We start from the raw sequence: 12,803 nt of genomic DNA on the forward strand, positions 1-12,803 counted from the left end.
ATGTCAATAGTTGTCACCCTCCTTCAGCGTACCCCTGCAAGAAACCCCTTCAGTTATTAAACACAGCTCCCAATGATTAACTAATTCCAGGTAGTACAAGGAGGTTTAGAAAGGAGCCCAGAACTCGGCTACGCCACCTGCACCGAGCGTTGCGGACCACAAAACGCTTCCTCCTGACTCGTCGCATCTGCTCTCTGCAGTAGCGGACTAACAGGGACAACTGCAATGGGTCATGAAGGGGAAAGCCAGGAGAGAGCACGGGTCCCTGCTACCGCAAGGGATTAGTTAAAGAAAACTACCAGCTGGGAGCCATGCCCTAGCTGCAGGGGGAGGCAGGAAAGCAAAAAAAAAAATATCAGTGGACCATTCTAGACTAATCATGAGGAAAGTTAAAAAATAAACAACCAAAAATATCTTCACAGAAGTCACATGGTCCTTCGAGAAAAAATATCTTTCCTCATCACTCACAAAATAATTTCTCTCACAGAATTCCTGAAGCTTGTACTGTATTCATTCAGTAAATACCGCATTGAGGAAATACATGGAAATAGTTCGGAAACAAACGCCACATTGTCCTGCCTCCTCTTCCTCAGAGTCCTTGGCATTTAGGACAGTCCAGCAGAAGAGGAACCAAAGGCAGTGTGATAGAGACATGTCACCAGTATAGACAGAAGTGGCAATTAAGTAATTTTTTTAACATACTCTGCCACCATGCCATTTTTTTGAGGTCTAATAGTCTTGTTATCAGCAAAGCAAATAGGAAAATTTTCTACAGAGTCAAATACATGCATCTTTTTTTAGACTTATGGAGAGTTGCACAAATGATAGCATCTTGCATTCTTCCCATTGCATGGGACTGACCCAAATCCAGAAACTTATGCTACCCTTTCTTGAGCTGACACCAACAGCACGAGGACTAGACTTAAATGTTTCAGCTTCCACTCCCCAAAACGGACAGAGGTTCCAGAAAAATGACTGTACGGCTTGGCACAGTGAACTAGAGCTTGTGCCAATATAAACCAGTACAGCAGCACTTCAGTCTCCAACTAATTTATACAAACTCAGGTCTTGACTCTATATTCTACCTCATATGACAGGTATTACTACAAACCAACTTTCTCACTTGACCTTTTCTACCTACGTCCTCATTTCTTCTTAGTCCTGTGTGAGAACGGAAAAATATAACTGGAATCACTTCAGATTGATTCACTGAAATGATGCCACGTCTTTCTTCTGGCAACTGTGTTCACATATCAATGCTTAGGAAATGTTTACAGAAAAGCATTTGCTTTGCAGGGGTAAATGGAATTTTTTCTACTGTGGAGTCTATTTCAAAAACTCATTTTTACACCAGAGAAATAAAAAATATTGTTCTTCAACATCCTTCCAGATTTTTCTTCCTATCCAAAATATATACTATTTTTGTGTTTAAAACAAAACAAACAAACAACAACAACAAAAAACACAAAACAAACAAACAAACAAAAAAACACAAACAAAAAAAAACAAACAAAGCATAAACACCAAGGCCTGAACTGTCCAGGGAGTGAAAAAAATTTTTCTTCAGAAAAGAAGGCCTGCAAATCTCATGAGTTCACAGTTTTCTTTAGATGTGTTATACTCCTCATCTATCATCCTAAAATTAGCACCCAAATTAGCACTGGTTAGTTATGCAAGTAGCCCAAAACACACAGTGTGAGCCCCTGCTGTTAAGTTATGGCTAAATTTGGACCAGATGATAGAAGGAGGGGCAATACAACACTCAAAACACATGCAATAGCGATTGATAGTGGACATCAGTACATAGGCTGACATCCAAAGCCAAATGAAGCCAACAGACCTATAGTAAAGGGGTATATACTTGCTCCACAAAGCCACTTAAACCACTCCTGCCTGACAGCACCATGTACCCTTCCCTCCACAGCCACTCATTTCCCTATTTTCTATTTTCACTGCCTCCCCATCCTTCCCAATCCTTTTTGCAATTTTGGAGGCTAAAAGCACTCAGAAATTATGAAGTGTGAGAGAGCGGCAAGGTAGCAGCACTGTCTATGAAGAAAGGCATAAAGGGACAGAAAAAATAATCTGAACTGGACCAGAATTTATCACCTCAGGGTCTGGTCAGAAACAGAGCGCCGCAGCGCTCGAGGACAGGAGAAAAGCAACATGCACAGATGTTTTTGTGATTAAAGTCACATTTTACCAAACTCTACAGTCGTTCGCAAGTTCTAACTTCGGTCTGCAGTGCAGCAAGTAGAGTTATCTTCCTGACAACTAGGACAATTCATCATAAGAAACCCTTCTCCAGTTAAATGCAAAGGTTTTTCCCAAATCTGCTTTTACTCCAGGGTCAGAAGAGTGGTGGAAACCCAACCACAGAAAGCAGAATCAGCAACATTCATAGCCAGAACAGAATAGATACAGATTTATCAGAAGGTATGAAGAGAAGCGGTGCTCTCCTTGCTCTCTTCTGCCCCCTCACCAAGGCACTCCCTGTGTCTTTCTGCTTCACAGGGCAAAGGAGTCGTGATACTTTCCTGCTTGTCCCTTTTACAGGTTCAGCCCTTCTCTCCCCAGCACTGCCAGATCCACCTCCGAAAAAAAAACACCATCTCCCATCCCCTCAGACAGACAGACACTGCTGATGCTGGGTGACCCTTCCCTTGCCCTGCTGCATCCATGATCCCTTCCACAAGCAAGCACCAAGTTTCTTGCAGATAAGCCCTTCTAATTTCTTTTTAGACTAAGGTCATAATTGAGACATTTAATTCTCCACTTAGTCTTCTAAAGTAAAACAATCAACGCTAAGGATTATACTACTAATATCACTTTCAGCTGAGTGGTCAGAGAGCGACCAGTTGCAAGAACACCATACTTAAAACACTCTGTGGTTTATCTGAGACACTGCATGCTGGGTAGGAAAACAAAACAGCTTCAAATTTCTAAAACTAAATCATCTCTTTAATCAGAGACCTTCTGACAGCTATCCAGCAGGTACCATCCCAGACACTTAAACACAAGTACAGGCTCTTTGCAACTTTTTCCCAAGATCAGCCTCTAAAAGTCATCCATGGACTTTTTGTCACGCGCATGACATTATTACTGGCTACTATACCCAAACAACTATATTCCTATGAAATTTACAGCTGTTAGCAAGACAAGTTTTGAATACTTCAGAGAAAAATCTCTTGACATCAGATCCAGTCTATGAAACTATGCAGACAATTCAGAATAATCTTAGACCTAAGCCTTTTACACAACTAAATGGGAAATTCATTTCATTCAGTTAGTTTTCCCTTGGCGACTATACACAAACACACAGACTCACAAGCATCTCCACATCCTGCTTTCAAGGCACTGTGGGCCATCATTATTACCCATTCTGATGTCCACTAAATGAACACAGACAAGGCCACTATTACTGCAATTTAAAACAGCTGCAGTTTTTATTCTGACTTAAACCATAGGGAAAGCATACTAGGACAAAATATGGCTAAGCCTGTCTATGCCAGAGATTTGGAATTATTAATGCCACTCTTATCACCTCAATTGCTGCAGCTGGAGCAAAATTCCAAAGTCAAGTCACCTCTCAAACTCATTCACTGTAAATAAAACATTCGGAAACTATTTAAGTTCCCTCTTAGAGGGAGTGAAAGAAAGCGGTTTATTTTCAATATAGGTTTTCTTCCATTTTCTGGAATGCATTCAGAGTCTGTGATGACAAAGCCACATAAGTTTTCTGAGATTACAAAATTGTTTAGAAATATAAAATCATTACCAGAAACTTCCTTCATCGGTATATAAAGGCAACATAATTCCCTAATCATACAAAATAAGCACCTGGACCTCACAGCTACACCTCCAGGAAGCTGGAGAAGTGGGGGAGAAGGAGTCTGTCACTCTGGCCACGTTTTCTACACACATACTTATTTGGACTGCAGTGAATCTAGGTGAACCAGCACCATGTCTTGTCATGTGCTATTCAACTTCTGTAGATAGGATCTCAACTCTGCCTTCACAAACAGGTAGTCAAGGATAGCAGAGCATGGGAACCAGCAAGGCTGCCAACGCAGGTAGTCGTTAAGAGTCTCATGAAAGGAGAAGTCACCTGTGTATGACTGGAGACCCATGAATTTCTCAGCAGCTTTCTGCCTCTGCAGGTACTTCTATAACCCTCAAGACTTCAGCTTAGATCTCTTTCTAATTAGACACCACTAAGAACATGGCCCTAGACCCATCTGGAAATTCACTTTGCTCTCACCCCTTTCTCTTTAAAGCTACCTTTTATGTACCTGAGAGGTAATAACCAGGTGCATAGCACACTTCTCCTGATGCTTCATCCCAATTCCTCCCACCTCCCATCTCTCCTCAAATGCTTTCCAGAACGTAGAAGAGACTCTCAGGGTCAAACCAAAAGTCTCCAGCAATGGTCAAGGACAGACATCTGAACAGCGTAAAAACAGAACATGTACACAGTGACCCTTCTTTGAGTACTCTTCCCAGCCTATGCAATCTGAGGCTTGGGGCTTGAAAAGCCAAAATCAGTGTCTTTATACTGGACCACCCCTTGATGGACTTTCATCTGATGAATTTGTGCAATCACATTTTCCATGCACAATATCTAGGACGTGGAGTTCCACAATTTATTTCCATCTCATGTGAAGGCCTACCTCTTTATGTCTGGTTTGAACTTGTCTCCTGAGATCTCTCCGATCTTTCCCTCTGCTTTCCCTGGAATTTCTCCAGTTGGTTCACAGCCTCCATGAGGAACGCCTCAAATCAGGCACAGTATTCCCCAGGATGCGTAACTAGAGCTGTGAAGATTACTAGAATACTTTTTCATAGCTTACAGAAAATATTTCTCTGTAAACATCTGAGTAGGGAGGTTGTCTTCTTTCCTGAGCACCACAGTATTACTTGCCAGCTTCCACGTTTCAGTACCTTTAAATGATTACCCACCCCACACACACCCCCTTTCCACAGGACTGCTGCCTCACCTTGTTCCCTGTCCAGTAAATGCACGCTCTTTTATTCCTCAACGAGAGTGGAACTATGCAGTTGCCCTAGTGAATCGCAATACAGTTTTCCCCCTAATCATTTCCTGTACTGCCAAAATGAGTTCAAAATCTAATCCTTCCTCCTAGCATCCTTGCCACCCCTTTACTAATCTAATAAACATTCTCCCTTTTTCATCCATGTCAGTCATACTGAACAACACAGTGTCAGGACAATCTATTTCTAGTTTGAGTGAACCACTTAGACCTACTTTGTGAATATTATTTTCCATCCAGACACAAACGTATTTAATAAGAGTTCCATGCTGTCCCCGCTTCGCCAGCTGGCTTGTCAGAGTGCCACGCCAGACTGTCGAAAGCCTTACGAAAGTCAAAATACAATATCCCACTGCTTCTCCACCTACAACCCCTGCCAGCCCATGGTGGAATACATTTTATTTGCAGGTTTTCAATCTTTCAGAACTTCTCTCTTCACTCACGCTCTCAAAACTTCACTAGCAGTTTTAAATTTATTTCAATCAATTCAAATATTCTACAGGCAATTTTATCAGGCATAAACATCTACTTTACCGAAGTATTCTTTAACCTGTTCCTCCTCTTCTGTTGCCTTAGTTCTTAACTCTTTTTCCATGGCAGTCAATTGATTTTCTCAGTGAAGACTGAACACGTACTGCCTCTCAGCATCACTGACTAATGCCCTTCTCAGAGTGAGTAGCAAGCCACATCCTTTGATAGCTTTCTTGCTACTAATATAATATTTTAAAATCCTGCCTTATTATCCTTCACATTGTTTCCCTACTCACAGTTCAGCCTTTCCAGCTTTGTCCTTTCTTACCCATGCTACTCCTTTAAGCTCAACCTTGGCAATCTGATCTCATTTTCAGTTTATACACACAATTTTCCTTCCTTGTTTTTTTTTTGGCCAGTGACAAGATCATGTTTAGTGACTTTATTTCTTACCCTTCTAATATGTTAGGGTAATATGTACTTATCCCTTTAATATGAATCCCTCAAGAGCATTCGCCATTTGCTTCCCTTCCTTCTTGTATCTGATAGCATCTTACCTCTCAATTCCTGTTGTTTATTGGTGTAATTTTTTTTCTCCCAAATTCACAGCCTTTACTTTGTTTTTCTCTCTCCTGCCTTTCCTAAAAGCTGTAAAGCTCCTCCAGTTCACAGTAGCAACAGGGAACCCTACACTGGCACATGCAATATTCCCTCCTCTGTAAGAGTTGCCCCACTGCCACCATTTCTGCTATGAGTGAGTTATTCCACCCTTCTCAAGGTACTGTGAAACAGCCTGTAGCACTCAGTCTGCCACACTCTCCTTGGCTGAATATCAGTAAAGAACATGGGATGACAACGACCTCACATACAAGCATATAAGCCTTGAGCCACAGAAGGACTCTTTCCCTGAAATCTCAAACAGCATCTAATCAATAAAGCAAAGCTCAAGTAGTAGATGGGACTGCTATCTCCATTTTCTGCAAACTCCTTAATGGGCCTATTAGCAGGATGGATTCAACAACAGGCACAGAAACTTGTTGGTTTTTTTCTTGTATGTACTATAGGAATACAAACGCCCATGTGAGATCGTCCTCTTCTCTACTAGCTCCCTTGTCTCTGGATCCAGCCCCAACACCTTCTTCCTCAAAACTTTTGCATCATTCTGATTTTGCAGAGGTTATCTGCATGTGCTGACTATTTGACAACCGATTTTTCATGAGGTAGAATTACACGTACGTTTGGAGGTGGAGGTTATGGACCCAAAATCATAGGACTCCTGCTCTCTTGCCGTTTGGCTTTTTAGGCACTGATGCAGAATTAGGCAGAAAGGAGCTGTCCCACTAAACTGTTATCAAAACCCTTTACCCCACAGATTTTCAGCATAGATTTTGTGGTCACCAGTGAGTTAGTCATTTTATTCTGAAATCAGGTACAGAGGCAACTCAAGGTTAGAAAAAGGGACTGGCGTACTTGGGCTATTCATTCCCATTTAGCTGTTACTTTACTGCTTGCTATTCCTGGTGGTTTCCACTGTTTCACATACAAATGTGGTCAGAACCATATTATTAAGTATGCAAAACATGCCTCCTGGTAAAAGCAGATTTTTCCATTGTCTACACAGAGGATCACTACATGTCTGAGCTTGACAGACATTCTCACAAACTCTATTATGTTTCAAAAATCCTAGCTGACTATTTATCATGCTCTAGCTCAGTACCTCTGTTAACAAGAACATTTACTCCTCTCTGGAAGTACAGAAAAGCAGTGCAAATTAATTAACACGTACAAGTAATTTACAAGGAACCCAAACTACACATTCTATTTTAAATCAGATTATTCAGTTCACAAAGTAGTTCTCACTCGCAGTGCCTTAAATACATTACGTTGTACCTGAACTACCATTAGCTCTAACAAAATCTAATTCTTAAGAATCAAAATCGTTCATGCAGTTGGATAAACGATGACACCTCATTACACATTAAAGTTTTTCTTAAAACTAATTTGTTTTTTCAACTCACATACTACTTATTCTTTCCAAATCCTTCTAGCACCAACAAGGAAAACAGATGTTTCAAAAGCTCTCGCAACTAAGGTATAAGGTTTCTCATACACTAACACACACTGCAATGTCTGGGTAGCAAATGCTGTAAGATAACACTTCTTGCCAATTCAAACTACATCTTTATTGATCAATGACTGGATAAATATGCATGGCAAGAGTCACCCTTCACTGTAATCACTGAAAATCAAGCCATTCACGCATAAAATTGAACTTGCCTATCTGTTACTCCCATCTCTTTTTTTTGTTGTTGACCCAGAAAACCCAACAGCTCAAATTGCACATAAGCCATCATTATCTTCTGCAGTCATTTTCAATCAGGGTGAGGATTTTTCTGATACTGCATCTCCACAGAAAATGTGTCAAGGCTTGATACGTGCACAGAAACAGCTTTAATTAGTGTTTTTCCGGAGTCTGCTGCAAACCATGGAAACCTATTCTCTCCTGGTGATGCACTGACCTTTTTTATTTTGGTTGTGCTTGCTCACACAAAGTTTACCTGCAGCAGCAACATTCTGGTTGCAGAAATTCAGTACATCTAATCTAATTAACCGCATTTCTGTACCAAAGCATTAGTCTTAAAGAATCTCCCTTGCTACAGTACATTTGGATTCTGGTATGTTGAGCCGAGCTTAAAATACCAGCACTTCTTTAAATGAGTGTGCACTTTCTCACTCACTCCAAAGAATACAAACTAGGCACTCTTGCCTCTGTTATGCGAAAAGCTGGGTAATGATGTGAACCAAGCTCCACTGCTAAAGTCTTTCTCTACCGGCCAAGAAATCAAAATTTCACTTCCAGTAACGTTAAAACGGTGAATCTTTTATCAACCAGCAGAGGGCACGCACTTTAATTTCTTATATAAAGTAAGAGTTTTATCAGATAAGGAAAAAATAACTGTGTCTCTAATTCAACAAGATCCTTTTATGGAGCTAACTCAGAAATTTAAAGACAAGCATATGTACCATACTGAGCTGCTGCTGAAGAATAGAGCATATCCTTAACTTTAAGCATTTGCAGATGCACTTTGTCAGGCAGGTATGTAATAGCTTTCATGCTTAGATACTTGACTGAACTTGGCCTGCAAGATTAAACAGCACTAATAAAAAAGGTGTTCTCAGTCTGTCCTCTACCTCCAGCATCCACTTCCCAACTTTGCACCCATCTCAGCTCCATCAGCACAAATGTATGCACACCAAATCAGGGAACCTGTCTGTCTAAAAAAAAATCAGCAAAATAAACCCATTCTTTTCAGTCAGATCAGTTTCTCAAAGCAGTTAATCCCCTGCTTTTGCTGTCACCATGCAAGGAAAAATACAGAGCATAATTGAGCCAGCTTAGGCAACAGTGTCACTGAATATGCAGCCTAATCAAAGCAGGAGATCCGTTCCAGCTTTCTGGATATTCAGTACAGTCAACAACCTCAGCTACACCCTGCCACCCTTAATAGACATTTTGCCTAGTCACACAGAAATACAACTCAGCAAACTCCTGTGCGCCACAGGAACAGGAATACCAGTGTATCAGCCGCTCTGTGTAACCTAATGGACTCAAATGACAGATAAAGCAACATTTTCTGGGCACTAGTATACACAGCAATGATGTCATCCAAAGATTTTGTGTGCCTGGAGATATGTTTGGGTTTTATCCTTCGACTCAACAGCTGGCCTAATAAAACCTCCTCCAGCCTTCCTTCAGTCACATTCTTAGACTAACACCATTACAATATCACTACGTATTTATCTTAAGGTTGTTTGGTTCTTCAGTGAAGAATTTAAAGCTTTAGAATCTTATCTGCCAAACTGCTTTCTCTCTGAGTAACTCTATTCACAACTGATTCACTCCTGTAGCACCTTTGGATACGTGCCTTCAACAATGCATCTTCTGTTACACCGCAGTTCCCCCACTCCTGGCTTGTAACAGTTTTGCTCACGTATTTGTTCACAGGCAACAAATTACAGCAAATTATATAACTTGACTTTAAAAACTGGATGACCACATACTAAATGTTAAGATTTTTGCAAGAGGAAATACACTGCATGCTCCGCATCTTGGGGTTGGGTGGGTTTTTTTTGCTGTTCTATGTATCAAGTAAAAAAGTATGGAAAATTCAAATATATATTTAAAAGACAGGAAAAAGATTAAAAATTAACAATCAAACCATGTATTTCAAGTAACACACAACAGTATTTCTCCTTTTTCCTCACTGTATCCAGCCTGATCTAGTGTCATGCCTGTTCGTGATCACCCACTGTTCCCACTGACTTCAGCAACTCTCAGTGTCAAGCATCATTTTGTATGCTAAGCAGATAGAGACATCCACATATTTTCGCATGCTTGGAATTACCAGTTGTTTGTCTGCTTTTTAATGTTGAAAAGGACAACAACAGAGAGGTTGAAACTCATGTAAAGCTCACTGAACTTGATGTTAAGAAGAACAGAAGCAGGAAGTAAAAGCCAGTATAGATAGAGGAAGAAAAGGAGAAGACAGTTTTTCTCTTAAATACAATAAATCAATCCGTTTGGGTTTGTTTTGGTTTTGTATCAAAATACTGCCAGGAAATGTTTGAAGGGGAACTGTGAATTTAAAAAGGCAAGCTCACAACTAATAGCATAATAAATACATCAAAGTTATTTTCTCCACAGAATAAGAATGTTCCTTTATCCATTGCTGAATCCTCTGCTATCCCTCGTCCAATAGGCTTGGTCTGTATTTTTGAATAAGCAAAACCTAAATATGGCATGTAGTATGTTATGGAGACTTAAGATAAAGGATGGTAGGCATGACAGCCAGTCTGTTTACTTATACGCAGATTTTAGGTCGTAGCAAATCCATTCTCCTAAAGTAATTTCCTTAGACATACATCACCACGATTATTAATGTTAGATTTGGACACTAACAGATCAGGTGTATAAATTTGATTTAAATCAGAATGAATTCTTAGATTATTTTTTTTAATTAGTCACAGCACTACTGGAAATTTGCCTCGCGTTATGCTTTTACACTGGCTGCTGGAGGACGTATACCTGATAACAACACAAAATTTGAGTGGATAAAGAATATTTAACCTGAAGTAAAACCTGCCAATGCATAGTTCTGGAAAACATTTTCAGAATATTTGAAATAGTAAGAAGAGTTCCGATCAGATATGCTTTTCTGCATCATGGGGCCATGAATTTTTTGATCTGGTCAAATGCACTCCATCGTACTCAAAGTCTTAGTCTTCTCTACAGGTTGCAAAGAGAGGTAGGCTTTCAGGAAGGCTTTGAAAGGAAGGTGGGATGCTTCCAATTAAGGTATCTACACTAACTATAAGACATTAATAGAAAAATTAGTTCACATCAACAAGAAGAAAGTGCATTACAGCAGGGTAGATTTTTCTAGGACCTCATACTGCCCCCAAACTCTACTTTTGACAAATAGAAAGTTACAAATAGAAAGTTAGAGTTTAAGTGTAATTTACATTGCCTTCTACTAAGAGCAGTTTGAAAGCTGGATTACCCAGATAAAATATTTTCTTTCTCATGAGGGCCAATCTCAGGCAGGACATCTCTATGCTTCTGTTCCCAGTTCTTCTTTATGCAAATGAGCAGTTCTCCAACTACTCAAAACTGCCACCACATCCTCTTCTGCTGCCCAGGAGGCATACATTATATCAGCTTGCTCTAAGGTTTACTTTACTTCAATCCCCAACCTGCCCCATGATTCAGTTCTTGATCCTTAAAAAATTCTGTTTCCGCAAATGCACAGTTTCTAAGTAACTGTGTCTGACATGGTCATCTCCACTTTCCTATTGTCCTCAGGTCCTCCCTTTCTTAGGACAAGAGAAGCAGCCAGCTCCAGATGCTTTATCACCTGTTTGTTACACCCTTAGCTTTATCCCACTTGCTTCCACCTTGCACTTTAACAACAAGCCTACCAGTGAGCACCAATTCCTCGACTTCTTCTTTGGTGGCCCCACTACATTGACCAGAGTACTTCCTGACTCCTCAGAAACTCCATATCCATCGTACTTTGCTACTATCTGATTATTTTCAGAGTTTACAACGAGTTAGCACACCCATGCAACCACTCGCTATCCAGCTCAGTCACTCACCTGCACACAGAGCCAGCAGAGTACAAGGTTATTTTCCTAGAAGTGACTCTAGTTGGTAAAATAAAGTTCCTATTTTAGTACCGTTTAGAAGCTGTGGTATTTTGGGAGCAACAAAATATTTGTGGGAGAAGGCAAACCTAAATCCTTCCAGACCAACTCCATTCTCTTACCTTTCTCAAAGACCATTTCCCTGCTCAAGATGGTCTCGTTATCTCTGATCACTTCTCCTCTTACGGTGACCTGCGCCGGGCTGTCTGGCAGCAGAGCTACTCCAACAGTCACGTTTGCTCCTGGCCTGATATTCCAGGGAACTGCCACCAGGAACGCAGGTCTGAAAAATCCAAACGGGCAGAAGAAGAAAGGGCAGGGAGTGAAAATACAACGTCAAAAAAAGTAACAGCGTCCACATAATACCGTCCGACACTCGTTGCAAAGCTCTTCCGCTGCGGAGGCTGGCGGTGATGTTCGCTCACCCACCAGGCGCTACCGAGCCCGCCCCGGGTGCGCAGGACGGGGGAAGGCAGCGCTGCCCTGCCCGCTTTCCGGACAGGCTGCCGGGGAGCCCCCGGGGAAGCGCCCCGCTGCCCCGCGCAGCCTCCGCGCCGGGCGGGGAGGGGAGGCGCGGAGTCCCGCGCACCCGCCCGTTCCCGGCCCCGGCCCAAGCGGCCCCACGTACCCGGCCGCCGCGGAGCTGCACAGGACGAGGAGGAGGAGGAGAAGGCGGACAGCGCCGCGGGTCCGCGCCATGGCGCTCCGTGCGCGCTGCCCGCAGCCCGGAGGATCCGCCGCTGTGCGCCGGGGCCGGGGCCGGGCAGGAGACGCCTTCGCGGGCGGGGGAGGGACAGGGAGAGGCCGCCGCTGCCCCAGCGCCAGGCGCGCTCCGCCGGCGGCAGCAGCATGAGCGCCCACGGGGCGTTCCCGCGGCCGGCCCGGGCGGGGGGCGGGTGGGAGGGCAGCCGAGCAGCGGGACGCATACAGCTACAATTCTGTATCTAGGGGTGCGTGTCTGCTCCCCGCAGCCCTCGCTCCACCCATCTTCAGGCAGATGCAGCTGGGGGGAGAGGGTGAGGATCTCAGGCGAACGCAACAGCCTATAAAATAAACACCGACAGTAATGTTTTCTGC

At 42.4% G+C, this 12,803-nt stretch overlaps 1 protein-coding gene across 1 annotated transcript in view; it reads right to left on the reverse strand.

Annotated features, from left to right (window-relative positions):
• The window catches only part of CD109 (CD109 molecule), a 75,469-nt gene extending 63,044 nt beyond the window's left edge, over positions 1-12,425 (reverse strand). The window contains exons 1-2 of the mRNA XM_086608272.1: positions 12,355-12,425; positions 11,849-12,009 (exon numbers count right to left, since the gene is read on the reverse strand). Of these exons, the coding sequence (XP_086464398.1) occupies positions 11,849-12,009; positions 12,355-12,425 (232 nt within the window). The remainder of the gene's footprint in view (positions 1-11,848; positions 12,010-12,354) is intronic.
• Between the last annotated feature and the right edge of the window lie 378 nt (positions 12,426-12,803).

Source organism: Tauraco erythrolophus, chromosome 2 (assembly GCF_009769465.1).
Source record: "Tauraco erythrolophus isolate bTauEry1 chromosome 2, bTauEry1.pri, whole genome shotgun sequence".
Lineage (NCBI taxonomy): Eukaryota > Metazoa > Chordata > Aves > Musophagiformes > Musophagidae > Tauraco > Tauraco erythrolophus.